This window comes from Haliotis cracherodii, unplaced genomic scaffold, assembly GCF_022045235.1.
Source record: "Haliotis cracherodii isolate W230 unplaced genomic scaffold, xgHalCrac1.p SCAF_9, whole genome shotgun sequence".
Lineage (NCBI taxonomy): Eukaryota > Metazoa > Mollusca > Gastropoda > Lepetellida > Haliotidae > Haliotis > Haliotis cracherodii.
The window spans coordinates 3,828,425-3,851,964 of record NW_027266343.1 but is presented as its reverse complement, the minus strand read 5'-3'; the positions used below and the strand labels follow the sequence as shown (position 1 = coordinate 3,851,964).

Here is a 23,540-nt window from a genome sequence, read left to right as displayed (position 1 = left end):
CACTCACTTTTCCATTCAGCAACTTCATCTTTGTCTTGTATCAGGGTAAATTCATTAAATGAGGTTTAATGCGTGGGGGTGAAGTGTCAAGGAGACACATTTGCAGTGATACTCATCCCCACATCATGGTTCAACATGTTCAAGAATGGAGGTTGTACATGTAATCTGCCATCTGTTGCCCAATTGGACAATTGGTCTTATTTCAGAAGAACTCCAGACTTGAGTGTGTTCATATTTGACAACAATATCAATAAAACATTCCACTGATTTTGGATTTTGATGAAGTGGTTAATTAGGAGATAAACCTGTGTCTTGAAATTTGATGTAGTCCCACTGTGGAGTAGGTACCTCTTATTTCAATTTGGAACAGCGTGCTTCAGCATGAGGTTTCAAAGGTATAAATCAAGCATTCTTCAAGGTCATGGTAGAATTTGGAATAATTGTTGCTGTCCAGTGGTTAAAGTGTTCGCTCATCACGCCGAGGACCCAGTTTCGATTCCGTACATGGGTACAAAATGTGAAGCCCATTTCTAGTGTCCCACTGCCGTGCTATTGTTGGAATATTGCTAAAAGCGGCGTAAAACCATACTCACTCACACAGTATTTACAAAAGTAACTATCACAATGAATTTGCATACCATTCTGACATCATCAGTTACCATGACATCACAATCAAATGACATCACTAATCTCTCTGCTACTGAGGCTGGTTAGTGGTATGTTTTACACTCAAGACACTGGTTATTACTGGTTAGAAACTGAAAATGTTTGAAGAATGATTTTGGATGACAAATAGATATCAAATATGTGTGTATGAACACTCTCTGATAATCAACTTTATTGACTAGTGTCATACCCTTGGGTCAGATATTCTCTCTTACAATCCTCCTCTTGACCTTGTAACAAAATTGTCTCACCTGTGTCCGTATCATTTCTCGACCACAGGTATGAACAAAAAATGATTCTGGAATTGTTTTGCACACGCATGGGAGATAACTCTAAACATTTCATCATGTTCAATGTTTTGCATGTGACTTTACTCGCAGTATTGATTTGTATTTATTGTACTGTACCTTGGGAAATGTGTCTTGTTATTGGATTGATTTTGCTAGAACCAAATTATTTGAAACAAGACACTGTTGTTATGGTAACTGACTTGACTGTGACTTCAGTTTAAAAAATGCAGGTGGTTATTACCGTAATACTGCTAAAAGTGACCTAAAACCATACTCACTCACTCATTCAAATATGCTGTGTAAATTGTAATTGTAAAGTTATGGACAAGACTGACAGATCAAAGTGACTAATTAGTTACCAAGGCTATTGATAAATTGAATGAATATTGTGCATTCTTGATATATTTTCATAAGCATCTATGTGTTCGTTTACCTTTTGGATACTGTTAATTAAGACACACCATTTCCTGTATGTTGTGTTTACTGTAATAAAGTTGTTGATGATATCATATGATACTGTTGTTGACTGTTCCTGGGACTAAAGAAACAATTGGCATTTAAAAACGAAGATCGAAAGTGATATTATTGGAATCCGTGATTCTGACACTGTGTCCAATGAATGCTTTGAGTTTCACAGCCATCTGTTCAAAGAAGCATTACATCAAGCTCACTACCTCATGTGGTATTCCACAAGCACCTTTTATGTGAGTTATATATGTCTCAAACAACTATAATATGTATCTCTGAATAGATTGGATAGTGTCCTTGCAAACATTACTGGTTTAGGGGCATGGGTCCAGCAGACACAAGGTGCTGCAGTTGGTCATGCAGAGTTGTGTCTCAGAGGTGCCAGAAACCTATGGTCATGGTTCGAATCCCAGTTTATATTCTAGATTTGTCAGCATGTCTGTGCTCATTTTTGTGACAAAACTAGAAATGTCTAAAACCTGTTTAATAGACATTCCTTAGAAGTTGACGAATGACAAAGTAGACACAATTTATGGATAACAACTTCACTAATACTGTAAAAAGCGACATTTCGGTATAGATCCTTATACCATTATTCTTGCTTGACAACGGTATTAATATCTATACTGAAATGTCCATTTTTACAGTAATAGAGAAGTTGTTATCCATAAATTGTGTCTTTGTCTGAGACCTGCATCACTTCCTCTCACATGAACCCAACAGGCCACCAAATACTGAAATCCTGTTCAAAGCAGCTTTTATCCAAACTGGAAAAAAGGGTATTTCAATACCGATTTGTGATGACACAAGGAATGAAAAAGGTTTGTCATCACCGGAGGCCATCAGATATAATGTACAAAATAAAATAAATGTACCTATAACTGCAATATCTTTCTTCTTTAACACACTCTTGACTCTCCTGAAGAAGGAGGCACGGGTGGCCCAGTCGTCTAAGGCGCAGTGTTTCGCTGTGCAGAGTTGTGTATCTTGGGCATGCCAGAAACCTATGATTGTGGGTTCAAATCCCGGTCCGTCCCGATTATGTTTCTAGGTTTGTTAGCACCATACCCGTGCTCGTGGGTTTCACCGAAGTGGTAAACGTCTGAGACCTGCATCACTTCGGGCTTTCCTCCCACATTAAGCTGACACGCCATGATATAACTGGAATACTGTTAAAAGCGGCGTTATACCCAACTCACTAACTCCTCTGGTCGAGTGCTAAGACGGATATTTTACAAACGCTTCGTTCAGTTCAACTCCCATCTTATTGCATGATGAGGGCATCCATATTTGTGTATGTGTTTCTCATCTCCAACATTAACCAGCAAGGGAGAGGGCGGTCGAAATAAATGAATAAAAATAATAAATAAAAACAACAACTGTTTTTTTTTTACAGTTAGAGAATCAAATGCCGTGAAATCACATGCAAATGTCACCCGTGAAGATCCGGGGTAGAATAGGTCTTCAGCAACCCATGTTGCAGTAAAAGGCGACTATGCTTGTTGTGAGAGGCGACTAACGGGATCGGGTGGTCAGGCTCGCTGACTTGGTCGATGCATGTCATGGATCCCAATTGTGTGGATCGATGCTCATGATATTAATCACTGGGTTGTCTGGTCCAGACTCGATTATTTACAGACCGCCGTCATATAGCTGGAATATTGCTGTGTGCCGCGTTTAACAACAAACCAACCAACCAACATGCAAATGTCTTCATTATTGAAGCAATACGAGTGTCACTTGGGAAGACTCCGTTATGGTAAAGAAACAGACATAAGGAATCCGAGATTTGCTCACTAGTAAGAAGAATATAGATGCTTCGATGCTAATTGCCTGATTACAAAGTTCACCTTTGCGGCCTCATATTGATGTGGCACTAGATCTTTAAGCAGGGAGGTAACGTATTGGAGTAAAAGATCTGATCTTATCGTGATAATCTGCCTTTGGGATACGAAAAGTTAACAAAGTCTGCCAACCTGATCATTTTTATTTTTAAAGAAGGCTTCAGATGAGAAAGTATTTTCCAAGAGATATGTGGCGACGGCATATACAATTCGTAACGCGAAAATAGATGACAACAGAGTAAATCATGTGAATATGATGAACGTTCAACCTTGTACATGCACTGGGGTGATGGACAACATTCTCAGAGAAGCGGGTTGATGATATACACCCTGACGTCACACAGAGTCATAGCACTATACACCGTCAGTCTGAACGTCAAATAACGGAAACTGCCAGTCCCTACACAGTTGTACCGAAGCACGCTGCCGCTAGTGATTGAACCGGAAGTCTTCGGACACGTTGTACTTGACACTCCATTGGCTGATTCAAGGACATGGGTCAAAGTCGACATTCGGGATGCTGAAAAATAGTGATATGTTTCTTTGGTGCACGGACTTAATTGTTCTTGAGTGTATCGTGGAGGATTTATATATTTATCAAGATCGATTAGCCGTGTCTAGCTGTGCAGAGTTGCGTCCCTTAGGTATGCCAGGATCTTATGACAATGGGTTACATTTTCACCCCGAACATTGCTAAAAAGGCATGTATTTGAAAGTTAGCTTCAATTCTAAAATGTACCAAATACAAACACCAGTGTCAAGGCGATGAAATAGCTGGGATATTGCACCCTTAAACAACGGTGTGAAAAACGTAAAAATTAAAGAGGAATTACAACAACAATCTGATCTCAGGGATGCTCTCAGATGGTCAATCACGAAGTCTCTGCCAAAATCCACTTTCCACCATGGCTGATACGCATTGTTTCCATCAGCGCAGCGGCCAGAGAGAGCCCTGTCGGCTGTTGACGATCCGAAGGTACTCAACTGTGTCGCTGTCTTGTTGGGCGCAATATTTACAAAGTCTGAAAAACACATTCGTAAAGCTGAATAAGCTGTGAAGAGCAACATCTGCCCTAATATCACCTAAACAGCGAGTTATAAAATATTTTCTCTTTTTCTTTAATGAAAGAATTCGCGTGGGTCCCGGGTAAGAATAGAGGTCCCCTGTAACCTACGCTTGGGGTAAGGGGAGGCAAAATGGGCAGGTGGTTAGTTTGGGTGACTTCGTTCATTACATTGATTTTCAGTTGCGTGGATCGAAGCTCATGATCTCAAATCACTGGGTTGTCTGGTCCAGGCTCTATTGTTAACAGACCGCCGTCATATAGCTGGACTATTGCTGAGTGCGGCGTTAAACAACAAACATTAAACCACAATCACCACTACTCCTCCTCCTCCTCCTACTACTACTTCGTTAAACAAAATAAAACAACAACAACTACTACTACTACTACTACTACTACTACTTCCAGTGATTGACATCGATCCACGCATTTGGGATACCTTACCATGTAGCTGATCACCATCCGATCCCGTTATAGTCGCCTCTTAAAGACAAGAGTGGGTCTAACTCGATACTACTACTACTACTACTACTACTACTACTACTACTACTATTACTACTACTACTACTACTACTTCCAGTGATTGACATCGATCAAGAGTGGGTCTAACTCTATACTACTACTACTACTACTACTACTACTACTTCCAGTGACTGACATCGATCCACGCATTATCCGATCCCGTCATATCGCCTCTTAAAGACAAGAGTGGGTCTAACTCGGATCTTCACTATTGCTACAACTGCTAATGTACGAACATCACTGTGGGTGATACGCGGGAATGCATCTCATACAACAGTATGATAGTACTGCATGGTGAATTTAACCGCGGTTTGGCATACAGGTGACGAATACCTAAAGAACCGTTTACGCGCATTGTTCCCTGCTACAGAATGGACTCATCCTAGGGTACGTTTCTGTATAGAGAAACATACCCGGGATACAATCCTGTAGTACCTGTGCCGACAACGACCCCTTCAGCACCACCAGGCTGCCACACCTCCCCATTCAACAAACTGATAAATTTAATAAAATATGTTATGAACATCATGCACATGATTTGTTTGTTTGTTTGTCTGTTTACTGTTTAACGCCGCACTCAGCAATATTCCAGCTATATGACGGCGGTGTGTAAATAATCGAGTTTGGACCCGACAATCCAGTGATTTACATCATCAGCATCGACCGACGCAATTGGGATCGATCACATGCATCAACCAAGTCAGTGAGCCTGACCACCCGATAACGTTAGAGGCGCTTCTTATCCTTGCTGAATTTACCGATATACCGGTAATACTGCGTACCCTTATATAAAACCCTTGTCTGACATACTGCTTCTAGTTAACATTCCGAGCTTCATAAATCAAACATTTGTCAGCTTCCATGACACACTGTTGCAATTCTGTGTACACACGAATACACTTCAGTATATATTATCGTAACACAATGGTATTCTTCTAAAACAGTATCTTAGTGCAACAGCTATGGTTCAGTTGCTCACGTGTGCGTTTCCCACTTCAGTACATCCCCAAATAGGTAGGTCGCAGAGACTTAAAGAGCATGGAAGTGCAAATTTCAAATCAAGGCCAACCTTTCGAAAACCACGAACACATATATATTTTGACTCCATTATTAACATGTATAGGTGAATTAAACTTAATCACATTTTGAACACCAAATAGATGAATAAAGGCGCTCAAAGGATTTTCAAAATGGTTCTCCTGGGGGCCATGTTGAAAATTCGATTTGAACCTCAATTAATGTGTTATCATGTGTATCATTGCATCTTCATAGGTCCAGTGGTTTCTGGAGGATGTGAACAGTGACAGGATATAGGAGCATGGTCCATGAGATCAAATCACAACCAAAACTAAAACTATCGCAAAAAACCCTACTCTTTGTACACACTATTTACTATAATTTCATTAGATTTTGAACTCAAATGGCACGGGCGGGTGAACTAAAAAAATAGATACCCACATTCCACACAAAGACCGTCCATTCCTATCCAAATCCCCGTCTCTGTACATGACGAGGTTAACGTCGTGCCCGTGAAGACGTAGTCTGTGCGACATTCATAAGTGACGTTTGCTGTGAATGTCGTCGTGGTGTAGGTGCTGTTGGCGTTCACCACATCAGGAGGTGTCCCACAATCTACAACTGTCAACAGACCCGAGAAGATCGGGGTGATAATAGGTCTTCAGCAACCCGTGCTTGTCGTAAGAGGCGACTAACGCTGACTAAAGGTCTTATCTTACAAAGCGTCATAACTATTAACTCTAGTAACACTGCGGTCAAGTCTTTAGGTCATACTTTTGTCGCGAAGAAATATCCCGGCCCTTATAATAGAATGTACAGTACTAACGAATACAATACAGAATTCATAAATGGCATGCCCATAAACACTAGTAAGGGCGACTTTTCGGCATTCTGGGGTCAGGTGGCTGTGTCTGTGGGTGTGAGTGAGTGAATGAGTGAGTAAGTGAGTTGGGTTTAACGCCGCTTTTAACAGTATTCCAGTTATATCACGGCGTGTGGGAGGAAAGCCCGAAGTGATGCAGGTCTCAGACGTTTACCACTTCGGTGAAACCCACGAACACGGGTATGGTGATGACAAACATAGAAACATAATCGGGACGAACCGGGATTCGAACCCACAATCATAGGTTTCTGGCGTGCCCAAGGGACGCAACTCTGCACAGCGAATCGCGGCGCCTTAGACGACTGGGCCACCCGTGCCCCCGATGTTGGTGTGAAGGGGGTTGGTGTGGGGGCAGGGGGAGCTGTATGGAGACTGGATAACCAGATATTATTAAATAAAAAATTAGCCTAAATATATTTTTTAAAATTACTTTTTATGCAGCAGACAATTTCTTTTTTTCAACATTCTGAAGCATAATCATATTCTTCTATCATCTTCTGGGACATTAGATATTTTTCGATACAGTCCATTGAAGTATATTAAACCTCGTTGACTCGAACTCTGTTAACTCGAACTTAACTAAGTCGACACATCATTTGAGACAATTCGCCAGAATCTTGATCGATTATGCAGCATACTATCGACACTATGTCTCAAACGACGGATAACTCGAAACTGTAGTTACTTTGACACATCCCACGGCCTTGCCACAGCCCATTGAGATCACACGTGGCACCCTCGACGATGCCGCTGTAGTTGTAGCCAACGTTGCACGTGTACACGGCTACAGATGCGTACGTAGACCCATCGTAGACCACGTTGCCGTGAGCGACTTTGCCGGGGACGCCGCAGTCAACAACTTGAGAAGAAAAGTCAGTTTCAGAAAAATAGCATCCTGACATGCAGGCAAGTGGATTTTACAAAACGTCAAGGTTTAGTAGAAGTCTTTGATTCTTAAATAAACTGCCGAGACAGAGAAAGTATTCACTTAAAATTAGATTTGACCAAACAATTACCAACGTTTTAAAAACTTTACTTTGCTGAAAACAAATGTTAGGCCCGTTGACGTCGTTGCCTTTACGCTATTTGACCCGTGAAGATCCGGGGTAGAATAGGTTGGTTGGTTGGTTTGTTGGTTTGTTGTTTAACGCCGCACTCAGCAATATTCCAGCTATATGACGGCGGTCTGTAAATAATCGAGTCTGGACCAGACAATCCAGTGATTGATATCATCAGCATCTATCCACGCAATTGGGATCGATGACATGCATCAACCAAGTCAGCGAGCCTGACCACCCGATCCCGTTAATCGCATTTTACGACAAGCATAGTCACCTTTTACGACAAGCATGGGTTGCTGAAGACCTATTCTACCCCGGAATCTTCACGGGTCTATTTGTGTCTTAATGAAGTAAATGAAACAAACAAAACATGGTAATTCGATGGTGATGCATTTGGTACGGGAGTCACGGTTGTGTTTTGGACCTTACGTTTGCAGAGTTGCGGCGACTGTTTTCAGCCTTGTTGCGTTTCGATGACGTTTGCGATGTTTTGTTTATCTCCAGTTGGCAAGTGTATACTTTCTTTTGCAGGGCGGTTAAGTCCAATGATATGTTCTTTCATTTCAGGTTGTTTGAAAAGTGATTGTTTGTTTGTTTTCAAGTTTCGGGCGTTTCTGTTTATAAGACAAATCCGGTTTCATACATATTCCAAATAATGTTCAAGTATTAATGCTTTTTTGACAGACAATTTTCGTTCCCCGAGTACTTACTTTGACAAAGTCCCATAAGGCCACCCCAGTTGCCATCAGCGTCACAAGAGGCTCTGTCGCTACTACCGGAGAAGTTGTAGCCGATGTTGCAGGTGTAGTCGGCAACTGATCCGTACGTCTTTGAGGTTGATGCAGTAGTGCTATTGTTAAGAATAGAAGGCGGTCCGCAGTCGATGACTAGGTGCAGAAAATAAAACAAATGGTCACAGTTACTACAAATCTCATTAAATCAGATCTTTTGCTCGGATACGTTGGTTGGTTGGTTGGTTAGTATGGGTTGCTGAAGACCTAGTCTACCCCGGAATCTTCACGGGTCCACGATATCTCTCTTGATCCGGTCCCGGAAGATCCGGGGTAGAATAGGTCTTCAGCAACCCATGCTTGTCGTAAAAGGCGACTATGCTTGTCGTAAAAGACGACTAACGGGATAGGGTGGTCAGGCTCGTTGACACGGTTGATGCCTGTCATCGCATTCCAATTGCTCACAGACCCATGAAGATCCGGGATAGAATAAGTTTTCAGCGACCCATGCTTTCTGTAAAAGGCGACTATGCTTGTCGTAAGAGGCAACGGGATCGGGTGGTCAGGCTCGCGGACTTCGTTGATGCATATCATCGATCCCAATTGAGTGCGGCGTAAAACAACAAACCAACCAACCCATGGTTCCAGCAAAATTGAAGTAATTGGTACCTCCGTTTTTAAAAGAGAATTGCTGACCATTTGGATGCCTACTTGTCGCCTTAATGTCTTACCCCAAATTTTTACATTGATGTTATCAATGAGAAGTCAAGCATTTTCAAGCAACGATAAAGGTCTTTTTCTATCGCCGTTGCAGATTTTGAATCCAATTTGGCCTTTTCGTATTTCGACCTGAAGTTCGAGAGGAGAATATTTGCGGTAACTGCTACTCAACAATCTACATATGCATAACCAATTTGCACAAAATCTGGCCACTAGTTATTGAGTTATCTCTGGTACGGACATCGGAGGAACTATCCATGGGACATTTGTCACTAAACGTGGCTACCATAGATATAGTTACATCTCCATCTTCAAGGTCATCTAAAGTTTACTGAGAAATACCATTGTGAAATATTTGACATCCTCATAGATAACGTCTATGTGAAATTAGGGGATAGGTCATTTAGGCAAGAAGGAGGTATTCACATGGTGGGAAGCGTTTTGTCACTTTAGTTTAAGTGTATAGCTTCCCAAATAAAATTATCAATTTTCATTTACAATCCAGTGATTGCCATCATGAGCATCGATCCACGCAATTGGGATACGATGACATGCACCAACCAAGTCACAGAGCCTGACCACCCGATCCAACTAGTCGCCTCTTACGTCAAGCGTTGTGGCTTTTTACGGCAAGCATTGGTTGCTGAAGACCTATTCTACCCCGGATTTTTACGGCGGTAGTGAATAAGTGAGTGAGTTTGATACTGTGTCACACTGAACAATATTCTGTGCTATCACGTGTCAGCTTGGTACGGGAGGAAAGGCCGAAGTGATGCAGGTCTTAGCTTAGACGTTTACCACTTGGTATATTCAAGGCCAATCTGAGATTTGTACCTGGTTGTTAGGTTGCTTGCACTAGGAAGCGACTCACCCCTGCACAACAAATGGCAGCGTCTTAGACAACCGGGCCACCCTGCTCCGAGATGTTCGACCATTTCAGGTGTCCCTCGCTGTGATATTGCTAAAAGCGGCGTAAAACCATACTCACTCACTCACTAGATGCTCGCAATGCAGAACTACTGCAAATAGTGACATTTCGGTATATGGCCCATATACCTTGTCTCAAGTTTCACATTTTATGTATGATATCGACAGTGCACACCTGATCTAGAATAACATTACCACTTGCGTTTTATTAGGTTCATCATAAATGTGCAATCTTGTAGAACATAGGACCACTGAGTTAACAACTCTCTCACACAAAGCCTCCTTCCCCAAGGCATGTATCGTTTGAAAATACGGGTATTTCTTCATAACGCTATTCATATTTGATAACTACCCACTCACGGTTGCATTGTCCATCCAGCCCCTCCCATCTCCCCGAGGTAGAACACGTCGCTACGTTGCTGTCTCCTGTGAAGTTGTACCCGGTGCTGCAGTTGTAAATTACCTCTGCTCCGTAGGTGCTGTTGTTGAAGAAGTGGTTAGCGTTGGCGAGTGCATCTGGCGCAGTGCAGGTGATTTCTAGAACAGAGAAGGTGACAGATCAGAAATTGATGGTCACCAGCTGGGCTCTGACTTGTAACTCCGTGTCGCGGAACATTGCCTTCAAACTTGATTCCTTTGAGGCCCGAAAAGACCACTTCAACTAAGGTAACCTTTTTGTTCGAACTCTTGGTTAGACCTATTGTTCTGGGTACTATTATTCTATGAAATAACGGCTTCCCTAGTGTGTCATTCCGAATCTTAGTCATGTATATTTATCAAACATCAAACAAACAAACAGTGTATTATCTGGTTTCTCTTGGGAACATGAGCCCCCGCAAGAGAATTGATTCCTTGTCATCGGGTTTGTTCCCATTTCAAACAGAATATTGACTATCCAAACCACTGAACCTACACCAGAGTTATTTGGTATCATGTGAATCTACCATAGACTGTCGATAATACATTATGATTGACGCATTGTACCCCTTGACGCTTCTGTATCCAAGGTGAACCACGGCCCTGATAGTTGGCTTGTTCGGGGAGATTCCCGAGTCCATACTTACATTGCTCTACAGATAATATCGGTTTAAGAAATGTAAATTGCTCACTGTAGATGTTACACCATGGAAATACAAGCGTGGTATTATATTGATATTGAATTCATCATCGACATTTGGTCACCTGGCCATGTACAAATGCAAACCATTGATATTTCTGTCAATCTTCACCAAGGAGATGACAACTGATAACGATGGCGTTTATAGAGGACACTGGCACTCTCATGAAAAATTCATGTTTCATGAACATAACAATAATGTTCTGTTGCAATATCGCTTATTGTTTGCGTTGATTCATTGTTACCCGACCCGTAAAGATCCAGGTTAGGATTGGTCTTCAGCAACCCATGCTTGTAGCAGGTGGCTATGTTTGTCTGGCTCGCTGACTTCGTTGATGCATGTCTTCGTATCCCAAATGCTCGATGCTCATGATGTCAATCACTGGATTGGCTGTTCCAGACTAGATTATTTACAGACCACCGTTTAAATAGTTGGAATATTACTGAGTGCGGCGTTACACAACAACAAAAAACGAATGAACGAACGGTCGGTCCTCGTAAAATTTAAAGTGGTGTTAAACCAACTCACTTTTGATAAAAGCTTGGTATTATGAGAGAGTCACTTTGGTAGACAGCGGGGATTAAGCGTGGCAGGGAAAGCCTTGAAGACGAGTCCGTCCTGAAAGGCTTGTGACATCATCAACAGAAATGATCCAGAGAATCCACGATGTGGTGATGATGAGACCGGCGAATGAATGAGCGTCATATTACTAATTCAGAAGGTATTTAGAGAGTGTACATTCCATTATCACAGAAATCATGGCAACGAAGGAGGTATCAGCTCGCTGGGTTCCATAGCTTCTGACATCTGATCAAAGACGAACCAGGCACAACTTTTCTTTTGATAATCTAGCTCTGTTTGAAGCTGGTCCAGAAGGTCTACAAAGATATGTGACGATGGAGGAAACCTGGGTTCACCTTAGTCCAAACAACAATCAAAACATTTGAAGCATTTGATATTACCACCACCAGCTTGGAAGGTTATGGTTTCCCTGTTCAGAGAGGCCGACCGTGTCATCATGACGGACTATCTTCAAAATGGCCAGACAATAAACGGAGGATAATATGTTGCCCTGTTGAGCCAATTACGGGATGAAATAGGATTAAGAGACGTGGAAGATGAGAAAAGATGTGCTCTTCCACCAGGTCAATGCGCCGGCGCAAAAATCAGTCATTGCCATGACTACATTCCCCGAGAGTTGTTTGAACTCAGCTCCTTCAGTACCCAACTAATTCTCTTTTTCAGGCTCCGTCAGACTTCCATCTGTTCCCCAAAAAGAGGAAAGCTCAAGGCGGAACACATTTCGACACGAACGAAGACGTCATAGCTGCTTTGGGGAACTTTTTGGACAGCCTACAGGAGGACTTCTACGAAATGGGACATTGGGATAAAAGCACTCCAACATTGTTGGCAAAATTTTAATCAATGTGGAAGGGGATTATGTCAAGTCCTTCTATGGAAGGCTCAGAATATATCCGTCACCCCTCGCGTCCATGTTACATCATGGCGATGTGGGAGACAAGGTTGCAGTGATGCACGTCTTGACGTTTACCACCTTGGCAAAATCCACGTACACGGGTATGGTGCTGACTAAACTAGAAATGTAATCAGAAAAAAAATCTGGGATTCAATTTCACGATCATAGGTTTCTGGCACGACTAAGGGACGCAACTCTGCACAGGGAGGCAGAATGACGACTGGACCATAAGTGCCCCTGTTAATAGGATATAAGGAAAATCACCAACCTGATATAAAATTGCAGGAGATATTAACTGCAACGTGGCGCGTTGGGCCATTCATGTTGAAAGTTTTGTTGTTGTTGTTTTTTTAAATGAAATACTAAAAAAAACTTCATCCTTACGTTCACATTGACCATTGAAGCCTTCCCAGAGTCCACTACTTCCACACGTTGCAACGTTGTTGCTGCCGCTGAAGTTGTATCCGATGTCGCAGGAGAAGGTGACGTTTTCACCATACGTAGTGAGGGTGTAGGACGGTCTGCCATTTAGGAGGGGAACAGGGTCCTCACAATCAATTACTGAAAATATATATATTGGGTTTTATGCGAGACATGTGGTCGACTATGACTTTTTGTCAACCACCCATATACTGGTTATAACATTGTGGATTCTTTTCCGAACCATTTGATTCTTTCATTTTTGCCGGATCAGTTGTTAACATGTTAATATTGATAAGAGTGCATAAGGCTGAATGCCTTGATGGGTGATTTCAGCTTTCCATAGTCAACTTTCCCTTTCTGTCGAGCAATATTCCAGGAGCTCAACCGATGCGACCGGTAGGGAAGGACCCGCTAACCTTTTGGCGAACACCTGGTATCATCACTTTTTGGTCGTCAATCATTAACACATGCCGACGCCAGACAGGGTAACAACAAGTACCATATTTTAACGTCTTTTGATATAACGCGGCCGGAGATCGAACCATCGTTCCCCTGCTCTCCAGGCAAACGACAGAGGCTGTCCAAAAAGGTTATATCTATTAGAAATAGAGAATAGAACTTACTTTCACATTTTCCGCTGAAGCCCTTCCACTGCCCAAGCGTGCCGCACACTGCGATGTTGTTGTCACCGCTGAAGTTGTATCCAACGTCACAGTTATAGATGAGGACTGACTTATATTTTGTGTCCGTAAAAGTAAAGTTTCCGTTTTCGAGGGGGTCCGGAGCGGAACAGTCGGCTTCTGGAACTAAGATACTTTGAATAAGATTGTATTCGCTACATAATAGACATGTAATTGTGATTTTACCTCGATGTTTGTACCTGTATGACAGGGGATCTTTGTACCGACACGTTAACGCTGTGCGAGAAAGACTGAGGACACATCAAAATAGGTATTTGTTAGGTAACTTTCGATTACAAATTCTCGGTACAAATGAGCGAAGCATTCAAACCTGCATGTCTTTTTTCAGAAAATGAAGTTAATCAGCTAGCAACAAATGCAAACGATAAAGGCGGCGTCATAATATTGTTGTGGATATTATGATCTCCATGTCGCTTCTGGTCTCCTGGCTTAAAAACCCTAAAGAGAGTACCGTCGTATTAGGATTAGGGCCAGATTTGGCCTACGTAATCTGAATAATTTGAGCCTATGAAACAACCTTCATCATCAAATTCATCATCCACATTCACATGAATGGAAGTTTTCTTTGTTCATGCCAGCACCTGCTCGTTAGCATTATAACAAAACTAAATGTATAGGTATGGCTAACTATGTCAAATCTGCTGATTTTCGAGATTTTTAGTAAGCTTATTCCCCAGTATTTTAATATGCGTAAATATTTGACCCATGCTGGCTTTCTTGAGAGATATGGATATAAACAGTACAAACATAAGGTAGAGATATCCTAAGTCGGACTTACTCATCGATAATCCCTTGAAGTTTCTCAAATCTGCCATTTTCACTCATTTCAGTCTTTTTCGAGTCCTTGGTTATGTACACGAGACCCAAAAATGTTCAAGGACAAGAAATAGACCAGTTATCAACCATTTGAAGTTCAATTATTTCCGAAACTTTCAAATGTGACATTTCCAGAGAGGATGTTACCTATAATCTTTGGATAAACACATCTTCGAGTATTCTCATAGATTGTAAACAAGTCGTATTTTTCGCCTCTGTAGATCCATTTGTAAATAGAGGTTATCACGCGTGTGTGTTTGGGGATGGTAAATATCCTGCATTAGGAATAAACATTGTATTTAGCGAGCCTTGGCGAGCCTTTCGCGGGAATCCATCGGTCTGTCCGCTGGAGTAACTGCCCTTTGTCAAAGGGAAGCTACTCTAACCCTAGTATGTGAGACGTCACGGCCACGGTCAGACATTGTTGACAGTCGGTCTGTCCTGTCATAACGTTAAGAAGTGTAGTCAGGTGTACACACAGCGACAAAACGAATCAAGGTAACAATTCAAACACATTTCGGCCAAATCCAACTATTCTAATTTGTGGAAAAGGTTTCAAACCGAAGAGGTCTACGAGCACAGATATGGCTACTAATCCCGCTTGGCTAGGCCTCGTGCCCTCGCAAAATTATTTCGAAATTTATATCTCCAAAGTTGCCAGAACGTATAAACTGCCTTAGCTACGTCACAGTTAGACACTGATTTTCAGTATATCAGACTATTCTTTTGATAATGATAGAAATTATCCCTGTAATTTATCCCGATTCCCGATGGTTAATTCTGACTCGATCGCCGAATGACGAGGGCGACGCCATGTTTGTATCTAAACAGTGAAAGTAGTCCCTACCTGACCTTTGATATTTGCATCTCTATCCGCATATGACCCCAACAGATATCGATTTTATCCGTTGGCTTTATCATGCCGAGAAACCTACCCATTATATGATAAAGGCAACTACCTAGCTAGGCCACTGCTAAATGACGTTATGTGGACGGACGGCTAGTGTTTACATGGATGGGTTTTGGGCTCCCTGTCATCCGGGTTCCTGACAGAACTTTGTCCACATTCAGGCCGCAGCCAAAGGAATATTAAGATAGAAATTACATTTTCATGTTATTGATAGGGCATGTAAAAACTACATACATGGCATATACTTTTGTATTCAATGGACATAGTTATACAGGAGACCAGTCAGTCGTCCTCGTCTTTTTCATATTTTTATCTGTAAATAAAGATTCAGAGCTACAAAAAGTCCCAACAAGACTGTAGGACTTCAACTCTACAATAGTAAAACCTTCACTTTAAATCCATCAATATTGTAGCAGCTCCAGCCTTTGGTGTCTAAATTTCACAACTCTTCCTGTACAATCGATATTCTATGAAGACTTCAAAGAGCCTCAAACGACTCTTACTCAAAGTTTTTTTATATCACGATTAGAACATTTAAGGCCTCTGCAAAGTTTTCAAAAAGTGTTATGGTAGACGTGGGGGACCAATATGGTACTAAATTGAGGATATTCTAAAATAGGATGAAGAGAATTATTCAAAAACATACACTTTCTATCATCATGTGATTACTATTGTGTAAAAATCGTGATGAACATGTCAATCCGTATCTAAATATTTAAACCATCATGATGACGTTTTGATTGTTGTAGTTGATTCTGAGCCAGGAAGTCACTGACCATGCTGACGTGCATTTTAAACATGCACAACTGACACAACTTATGATAAAATATAGAGAAATTATGAACGAATCTGTTGGTTCTACTTCCTGAATCATCAGTCTCTTATGATTTCTCCATTACGGAAAATCAGGAGGTGCTGTTTTCATGTAAGAAACATTGACATTATTGCTGCATGGATTGTAAAACAGATCAAACGAAGATTGTCATGTTACCTATCATTAAATATGTTCTCTGGGTATCCATCAGATAGAGTGGGTGAGTGAGTGAGTTGGGTCTAACGCCGCTTTTTAACAGTATTCCAGTTATATCGCGGCTTTTCAGCTTAATGGGGGAGGAAAGCCCGAAGTGATGCAGGTTTCAGACGTTTACCATTTCGGTGAAACCCACGAGCACGGGTATGGTGTTGACAAACTTAGAAACATAATGGGGGCGAACCGGGATTCGAACCCACAATCATAGGTTTCTAGCCTACACAAGGGACGCAACTCTGCACAGCGAATTGCGGCGCCTCAGACTGATTTGCAGTGAACCACTGACATTCTTTTCTCCACTATTTTGCCTTTTACGCCCAATTAAATCTGTTTTGGCAGATAACCGAGACTGATTATTCTCTGGCGTTGACATTTTATATTTCCTTGACCTTATTTCCTTACAATTCTGCTGGTGGACTGAAGTCACCGAGTTTCATCATAAGTGTATCCTGAGTAAAATAAGTCTGCCTGAAACATAACTCGACATTGAGGAAAGTCGAGCTGATCGCATTCCAAGGCGACTATGCTTGTCGTAAAAGGCGACTAACGGGATCGGGTGGTCAGGCTCGCTGACTTGGTTGATGCATGCCATCGATCCCAATTGGGTGGATCGATGCTCATGATATCAATCACTGGATTGTCTGGTCCAGACTGGATTATTTACAGACCGCCGTCATATAGCTGGAATATTGCTAAGTGCGGCGTTAAACAACAAACCAATCTATCCAATAGAACGAGAACATCGACTGCCACTAAACGACACCCACGGCCGATAATTGTTAGATAATTCGTGAAAGTAGTGGCCAGACTCAAACTCAGTAATACCGGTGATGTGAGAGTCTCCCCCGGCTACACCCAGGCGGTAGGAGACACAGGCACAGAGGCGATGATTGTTATTTATATCATACAATAAATTGATCATTAACGATATCACCTACAAATACGATTGGCCAAAGCACTTAGCCGAAGTGGGGAAACGACGGCACAAAACGCCACGGAGATCGGCGCCCAGGTCAGCCAGCCCCAGTCCGTCACGATCCAGATGAATCGGAAGAGTTCTACACATGTACAGGGAGACTGGGGAAGTGGCCGACCGAGGTCAGTCAGTACGAAGTTTGACAAACAAGTCTAATGTGATCGTAACCGAAACAGTCGATAGTACATGCATGGGAAATAAAAAAATACAATGATGACAATATGAGTCTATGTTGGAGATCATGGGTAGAATAGGTTTTCAGCAACCCATGCTTGCCATAAAAGGCGAATATGCTTGTCGTAAGAGGCGGCTATCGGAATCGGGTGGTCAGGCTCGATGACTTGGTTGATACATGTCATCCAAATTGTGTGGATCGATGCTTGTGATGACAGTCACTGGATTGTCTGGTTCAGACTCGATTATTTACAGACCGCCGTCATATAGCTGGAATATAGTTAAGTGCGGCATTAAACAACAAACAAACATTCCTATGTTGGAATGTAAATGGTCTTCAAACCTATCTGAGTTGTGCATTAAGTATGCTGTACTTTCCGTAGTCTGGCTCGCTGACTTGGTGGAAGCATGCCATCGTGTCCCAATTGCGTGGATCGATGCTCATGATGTCAATCACTTGATTGTCTGGTCAAGGCTCGATGATTTAAAGACCGCCGCCATATTGCTGAGTGCGAGTTAAACAACAATAAACCAATCAACCTTGATGGAGACGTTGGCAAGGAACAACACACGATTTTGCTTATCTGTTTCCAGGCTACGTTTGTTTGTGTGAACGATTTTTTTGCGCTAGTTAAACTGTGTGAACCTCCGAGCTTGAAAAAAAGTATTTTGTCTTCAATGGTCATGAACCGGAGCACAGAGACCACTGTGGCGGATTAATTATTTGGTAGCATCATCACCGACGAAGAAATTGCGCTATGAATAATTTAAAAAGTGGTAAATCGCCGGTTGGTGATGGAATACCCGTTGGTGTATTTAAAGAAACTTGTAAATTATTACTACCTATCATAAACAGCTTGTTTAATCGCATTCTAGTCAGTGGATAGTTTAAAGATTCATGGAACGTCGGGTTGCTTGTACCTCCTCACAAAGCAGGTAATACAGACGGCCCGAATAACTAGTGAGAGACACTTTTAAATACACTTAACAAAATATTTACCACAATCACTGATAATCGTATAAAACCTTGGATATCGACCAAACAATTGTTATCAGAAAGTCAAGCGCGGTTGAGAGAGTTGCTCTACCACCGCCCATGCATTTAACATTCACAGCCTTGTCCGTAAGTACTTACGTAAGACAGGTGGACACTTGTATTGTTTGTTTGTTGATTAAAAAAAAAAGCTTTTCGATTCTGTTGATAGATCCAGATTACTATAAGTTTAACTACATCTGGCATACATTGGAAATTACGTGAACTCCACTACTAGAGCATCTGTAAAAGCCAATAAACATGATATGACCGCTATATTAAAGACATAAACTGGTGTAAGACAGGGGTGCATTCTGTCTCTTGTCCTTCTTCGGTTGTACATTGAAGAACTAGTGAATGAAATATTATGCGCATAGATCTATACGAGAGGTATGTTTATCGATGAAACTGTACAAAAACTATCAATCTTACCATTTGCAGACGTAGCCATTTTTGCGGACTCGGTAATTCTGGCCCAGCGTAAAATTGATATCCTGAATTAGTATTGTCTGAAATGGGGATTAGTCTTTAAGAATTGGGGTAGGATATCAAGATCTAGATGTGATAAATGGTTTCTCAATGGCAAGAGTGTTGAGGTTGTATCGTATAACAAATATTTAGGTATTTTATTTTCGTGTAGAAATATATATTCACTACAACCCGTGGGACACTTGCCACGCAAGGTGGAAGAGCTTTACATGCCATCAAAAAGTTTATATTTTGGTAGAAACATTTGCCAATCGCATCTTCATAATAACTGTTTGATGGAGAAATACAACCGATCCTGCTGTATGGATCAGAACTGTGGGTGTAAAACAGTTTGGCAATTGGAAATATTCACACTCAAGTCTGAAAATTTCTATTGCACACAGGTTACAAAGCGGCAAATGCCACTGTTCATAAATGTCCACTTTAACGTTTTTTCCATATCAGATAAGGCTTATTAGACAACCACTAACACGATACTCCAGAAACTGTAATGACTTACTCAAAAGACAAGACGATATAGGGGACGTAAACTGGGTTTCCTCTGTAAGAATAATATTAATTAAATACGGTTTGGGGCATGTCTAGCTCGCACACGACGTAGGTGACAGAATATTTTTTCTGAATATTTGTAAACAAAGGTTTAAAGATAAATACAAACAAGAATGGTTCATGAGTGTGCGAGAAGCAAATTGTGTACATTATTATTTTGAATTCAAAAGGTCTATTGCACCTGAGACCTACCTTACATCAATAAAAGCAGTTGATCTCCGTCGAAATTTACAATGCAGTGTACATATTTTAACCCTAGATTTAAAAAAGAAAGAAATTGAAAATACATTCTGTCCATACTGTAACCACCCATATGAAAATGAATCTCACATACTATTGATATGTCCAGAATATGCAAGTTAGTACATGCAACAGTATTTTAGAAATGTACCATCTCGAGAAAAGCTGTATGATATGCTCCATAACGATGATACAAAGATGTTATTTAAGTTATCCGTGTTATTACGCTACGTATTTCGTAATAGGACTGAGAGACCAATGTAAGTATATTATGAAATCCATGTTTGTAAACCCGTTGTACATGTTCTGAAACTACACATCATGTTTGTAAACCCGTTGTACATGTTCTGAAACTACACTTCATGTTTGTAAACCCGTTGTACATGTTCTGAAACGACACTTCATGTTTGTAAACCCGTTGTACATGTTCTGAAACTACACTTCATGTTTGTAAACCCGTTGTACATGTTCTGAAACGACACTTCATGTTTGTAAACCCGTTGTACATGTTCTGAAACTACACATCATGTTTGTAAACCCGTTGTACATGTTCTGAAACTACACATCATGTTTGTAAACCCGTTGTACATGTTCTGAAACTACACTTCATGTTTGTAAACCCGTTGTACATGTTCTGAAACTACACATCATGTTTGTAAACCCGTTGTACATGTTCTGAAACTACACATCATGTTTGTAAACCCGTTGTACATGTTCTGAAACTACACTTCATGTTTGTAAACCCGTTGTACATGTTCTGAAACGACACTTCATGTTTGTAAACCCGTTGTACATGTTCTGAAACTACACTTCATGTTTGTAAACCCGTTGTACATGTTCTGAAACGACACTTCATGTTTGTAAACCCGTTGTACATGTTCTGAAACGACACTTCATGTTTGTAAACCCGTTGTACATGTTCTGAAACTACACTTCATGTTTGTAAACCCGTTGTACATGTTCTGAAACGACACTTCATGTTTGTAAACCCGTTGTACATGTTCTGAAACTACACTTCATGTTTGTAAACCCGTTGTACAATGTTCTGAAACTACACTTCATGTTTGTAAACCCGTTGTACAATGTTCTGAAACTACACTTCATGTTTGTAAACCCGTTGTACATGTTCTGAAACTACACTTCATGTTTGTATACCCGTTGTACATGTTCTGAAACTACACATCATGTTTGTAAACCCGTTGTACATGTTCTGAAACTACACTCCATGTTTGTAAACCCGTTGTACATGTTCTGAAACTACACTCCATGTTTGTAAACCCGTTGTACATGTTCTGAAACTACACTCCATGTTTGTAAACCCGTTGTACATGTTCTGAAACTACACTCCATGTTTGTAAACCCGTTGTACATGTTCTGAAACTACACTTCATGTTTGTAAACCCGTTGTCCATGTTGTGAAACTACACTTCATGTTTGTAAACCCGTTGTACATGTTCTGAAACTACACTTCATGTTTGTAAACCCGTTGTACATGTTCTGAAACTACACTTCATGTTTGTAAACCTGTTGTTCATGTTCTGAAACTACACTCCATGTTTGTAAACCCGTTGTTCATGTTCTGAAACTACACTCCATGTTTGTAAACGCGTTGTACATGTTCTGAAACTACACATCATGTTTGTAAACCCGTTGTCCATGTTGTGAAACTACACTTCATGTTTGTAAACCCGTTGTACATGTTCTGAAACTACACTTCATGTTTGTAAACCCGTTGTACATGTTCTGAAACTACACTTCATGTTTGTAAACCTGTTGTTCATGTTCTGAAACTACACATCATGTTTGTAAACCCGTTGTCCATGTTCTGAAACTACACATCATGTTTGTAAACCCGTTGTCCATGTTCTGAAACTACACATCATGTTTGTAAACCCGTTGTACATGTTCTGAAACTACACATCATGTTTGTAAACCCGTTGTACATGTTCTGAAACTCCACATCATGTTTGTAAACCCGTTGTCCATGTTCTGAAACTACACTCCATGTTTGTAAACCCGTTGTTCATGTTCTGAAACTACACTCCATGTTTGTAAACGCGTTGTACATGTTCTGAAACTACACATCATGTTTGTAAACCCGTTGTACATGTTCTGAAACTACACTTCATGTTTGTAAACCCGTTGTTCATGTTCTGAAACTACACATCATGTTTGTAAACCCGTTGTCCATGTTCTGAAACTACACTCCATGTTTGTAAACCCGTTGTTCATGTTCTGAAACTACACATCATGTTTGTAAACCCGTTGTCCATGTTCTGAAACTACACTCCATGTTTGTAAACCCGTTGTTCATGTTCTGAAACTACACTTCATGTTTGTAAACCCGTTGTACATGTTCTGAAACTACACATCATGTTTGTAAACCCGTTGTACATGTTCTGAAACTACACTCCATGTTTGTAAACCCGTTGTACATGTTCTGAAACTACACTCCATGTTTGTAAACCCGTTGTACATGTTCTGAAACTACACTCCATGTTTGTAAACCCGTTGTACATGTTCTGAAACTACACTCCATGTTTGTAAACGCGTTGTACATGTTCTGAAACTACACATCATGTTTGTAAACCCGTTGTACATGTTCTGAAACTACACTCCATGTTTGTAAACCCGTTGTACATGTTCTGAAACTACACATCATGTTTGTAAACCCGTTGTACATGTTCTGAAACTACACTTCATGTTTGTAAACCCGTTGTACATGTTCTGAAACTACACATCATGTTTGTAAACCCGTTGTCCATGTTCTGAAACTACACTCCATGTTTGTAAACCCGTTGTTCATGTTCTGAAACTACACTCCATGTTTGTAAACGCGTTGTACATGTTCTGAAACTACACATCATGTTTGTAAACCCGTTGTACATGTTCTGAAACTACACTCCATGTTTGTAAACCCGTTGTACATGTTCTGAAACTACACTCCATGTTTGTAAACCCGTTGTACATGTTCTGAAACTACACTCCATGTTTATAAACCCGTTGTACCTGTTCTGAAACTACACATCATGTTTGTAAACCCGTTGTACATGTTCTGAAACTACACATCATGTTTGTAAACCCGTTGTACATGTTCTGAAACTACACTCCATGTTTGTAAACCCGTTGTACATATTCTGAAACTACACTGTCAAGGTTGCGCTGTAACTTGTACAGTGTTATTGAATACATGATAGTAAATTTTTACTTTTGGCCTTTTTGCCACATATACAAATAAACTGTCTGTCAGTCTGTATAATCCTAAGTCAGTGATCTAGTTTCTCGTTAACACGTAAATCTCTAAAAAGAAAGGTTGCAGAGAGATTTTATTTATAAAATACTACACAACAAACAATCAAAGAAGAACATGAAGTCAAACAAGGAAATTCAGCTCCAAGAAGAAATATCTGT

The 23,540-nt window shown here is 40.9% G+C and overlaps 1 protein-coding gene across 1 annotated transcript in view; it reads right to left on the bottom strand.

Moving 5' to 3' along the window:
• Positions 1 to 3,570: 3,570 nt before the first annotated feature.
• Positions 3,571 to 23,540, bottom strand: part of LOC139453260 (sushi, von Willebrand factor type A, EGF and pentraxin domain-containing protein 1-like) — a 43,341-nt gene continuing 23,371 nt past the window's right edge. Inside the window, exons 3-10 of the mRNA XM_071234895.1 lie at positions 13,835 to 14,017; positions 13,173 to 13,349; positions 10,554 to 10,730; positions 8,526 to 8,702; positions 7,440 to 7,613; positions 6,313 to 6,492; positions 4,102 to 4,290; positions 3,571 to 3,788 (exon numbers count right to left, since the gene is read on the bottom strand). Coding sequence (XP_071090996.1) covers positions 3,571 to 3,788; positions 4,102 to 4,290; positions 6,313 to 6,492; positions 7,440 to 7,613; positions 8,526 to 8,702; positions 10,554 to 10,730; positions 13,173 to 13,349; positions 13,835 to 14,017 — 1,475 coding nt within the window. The remainder of the gene's footprint in view (positions 3,789 to 4,101; positions 4,291 to 6,312; positions 6,493 to 7,439; positions 7,614 to 8,525; positions 8,703 to 10,553; positions 10,731 to 13,172; positions 13,350 to 13,834; positions 14,018 to 23,540) is intronic.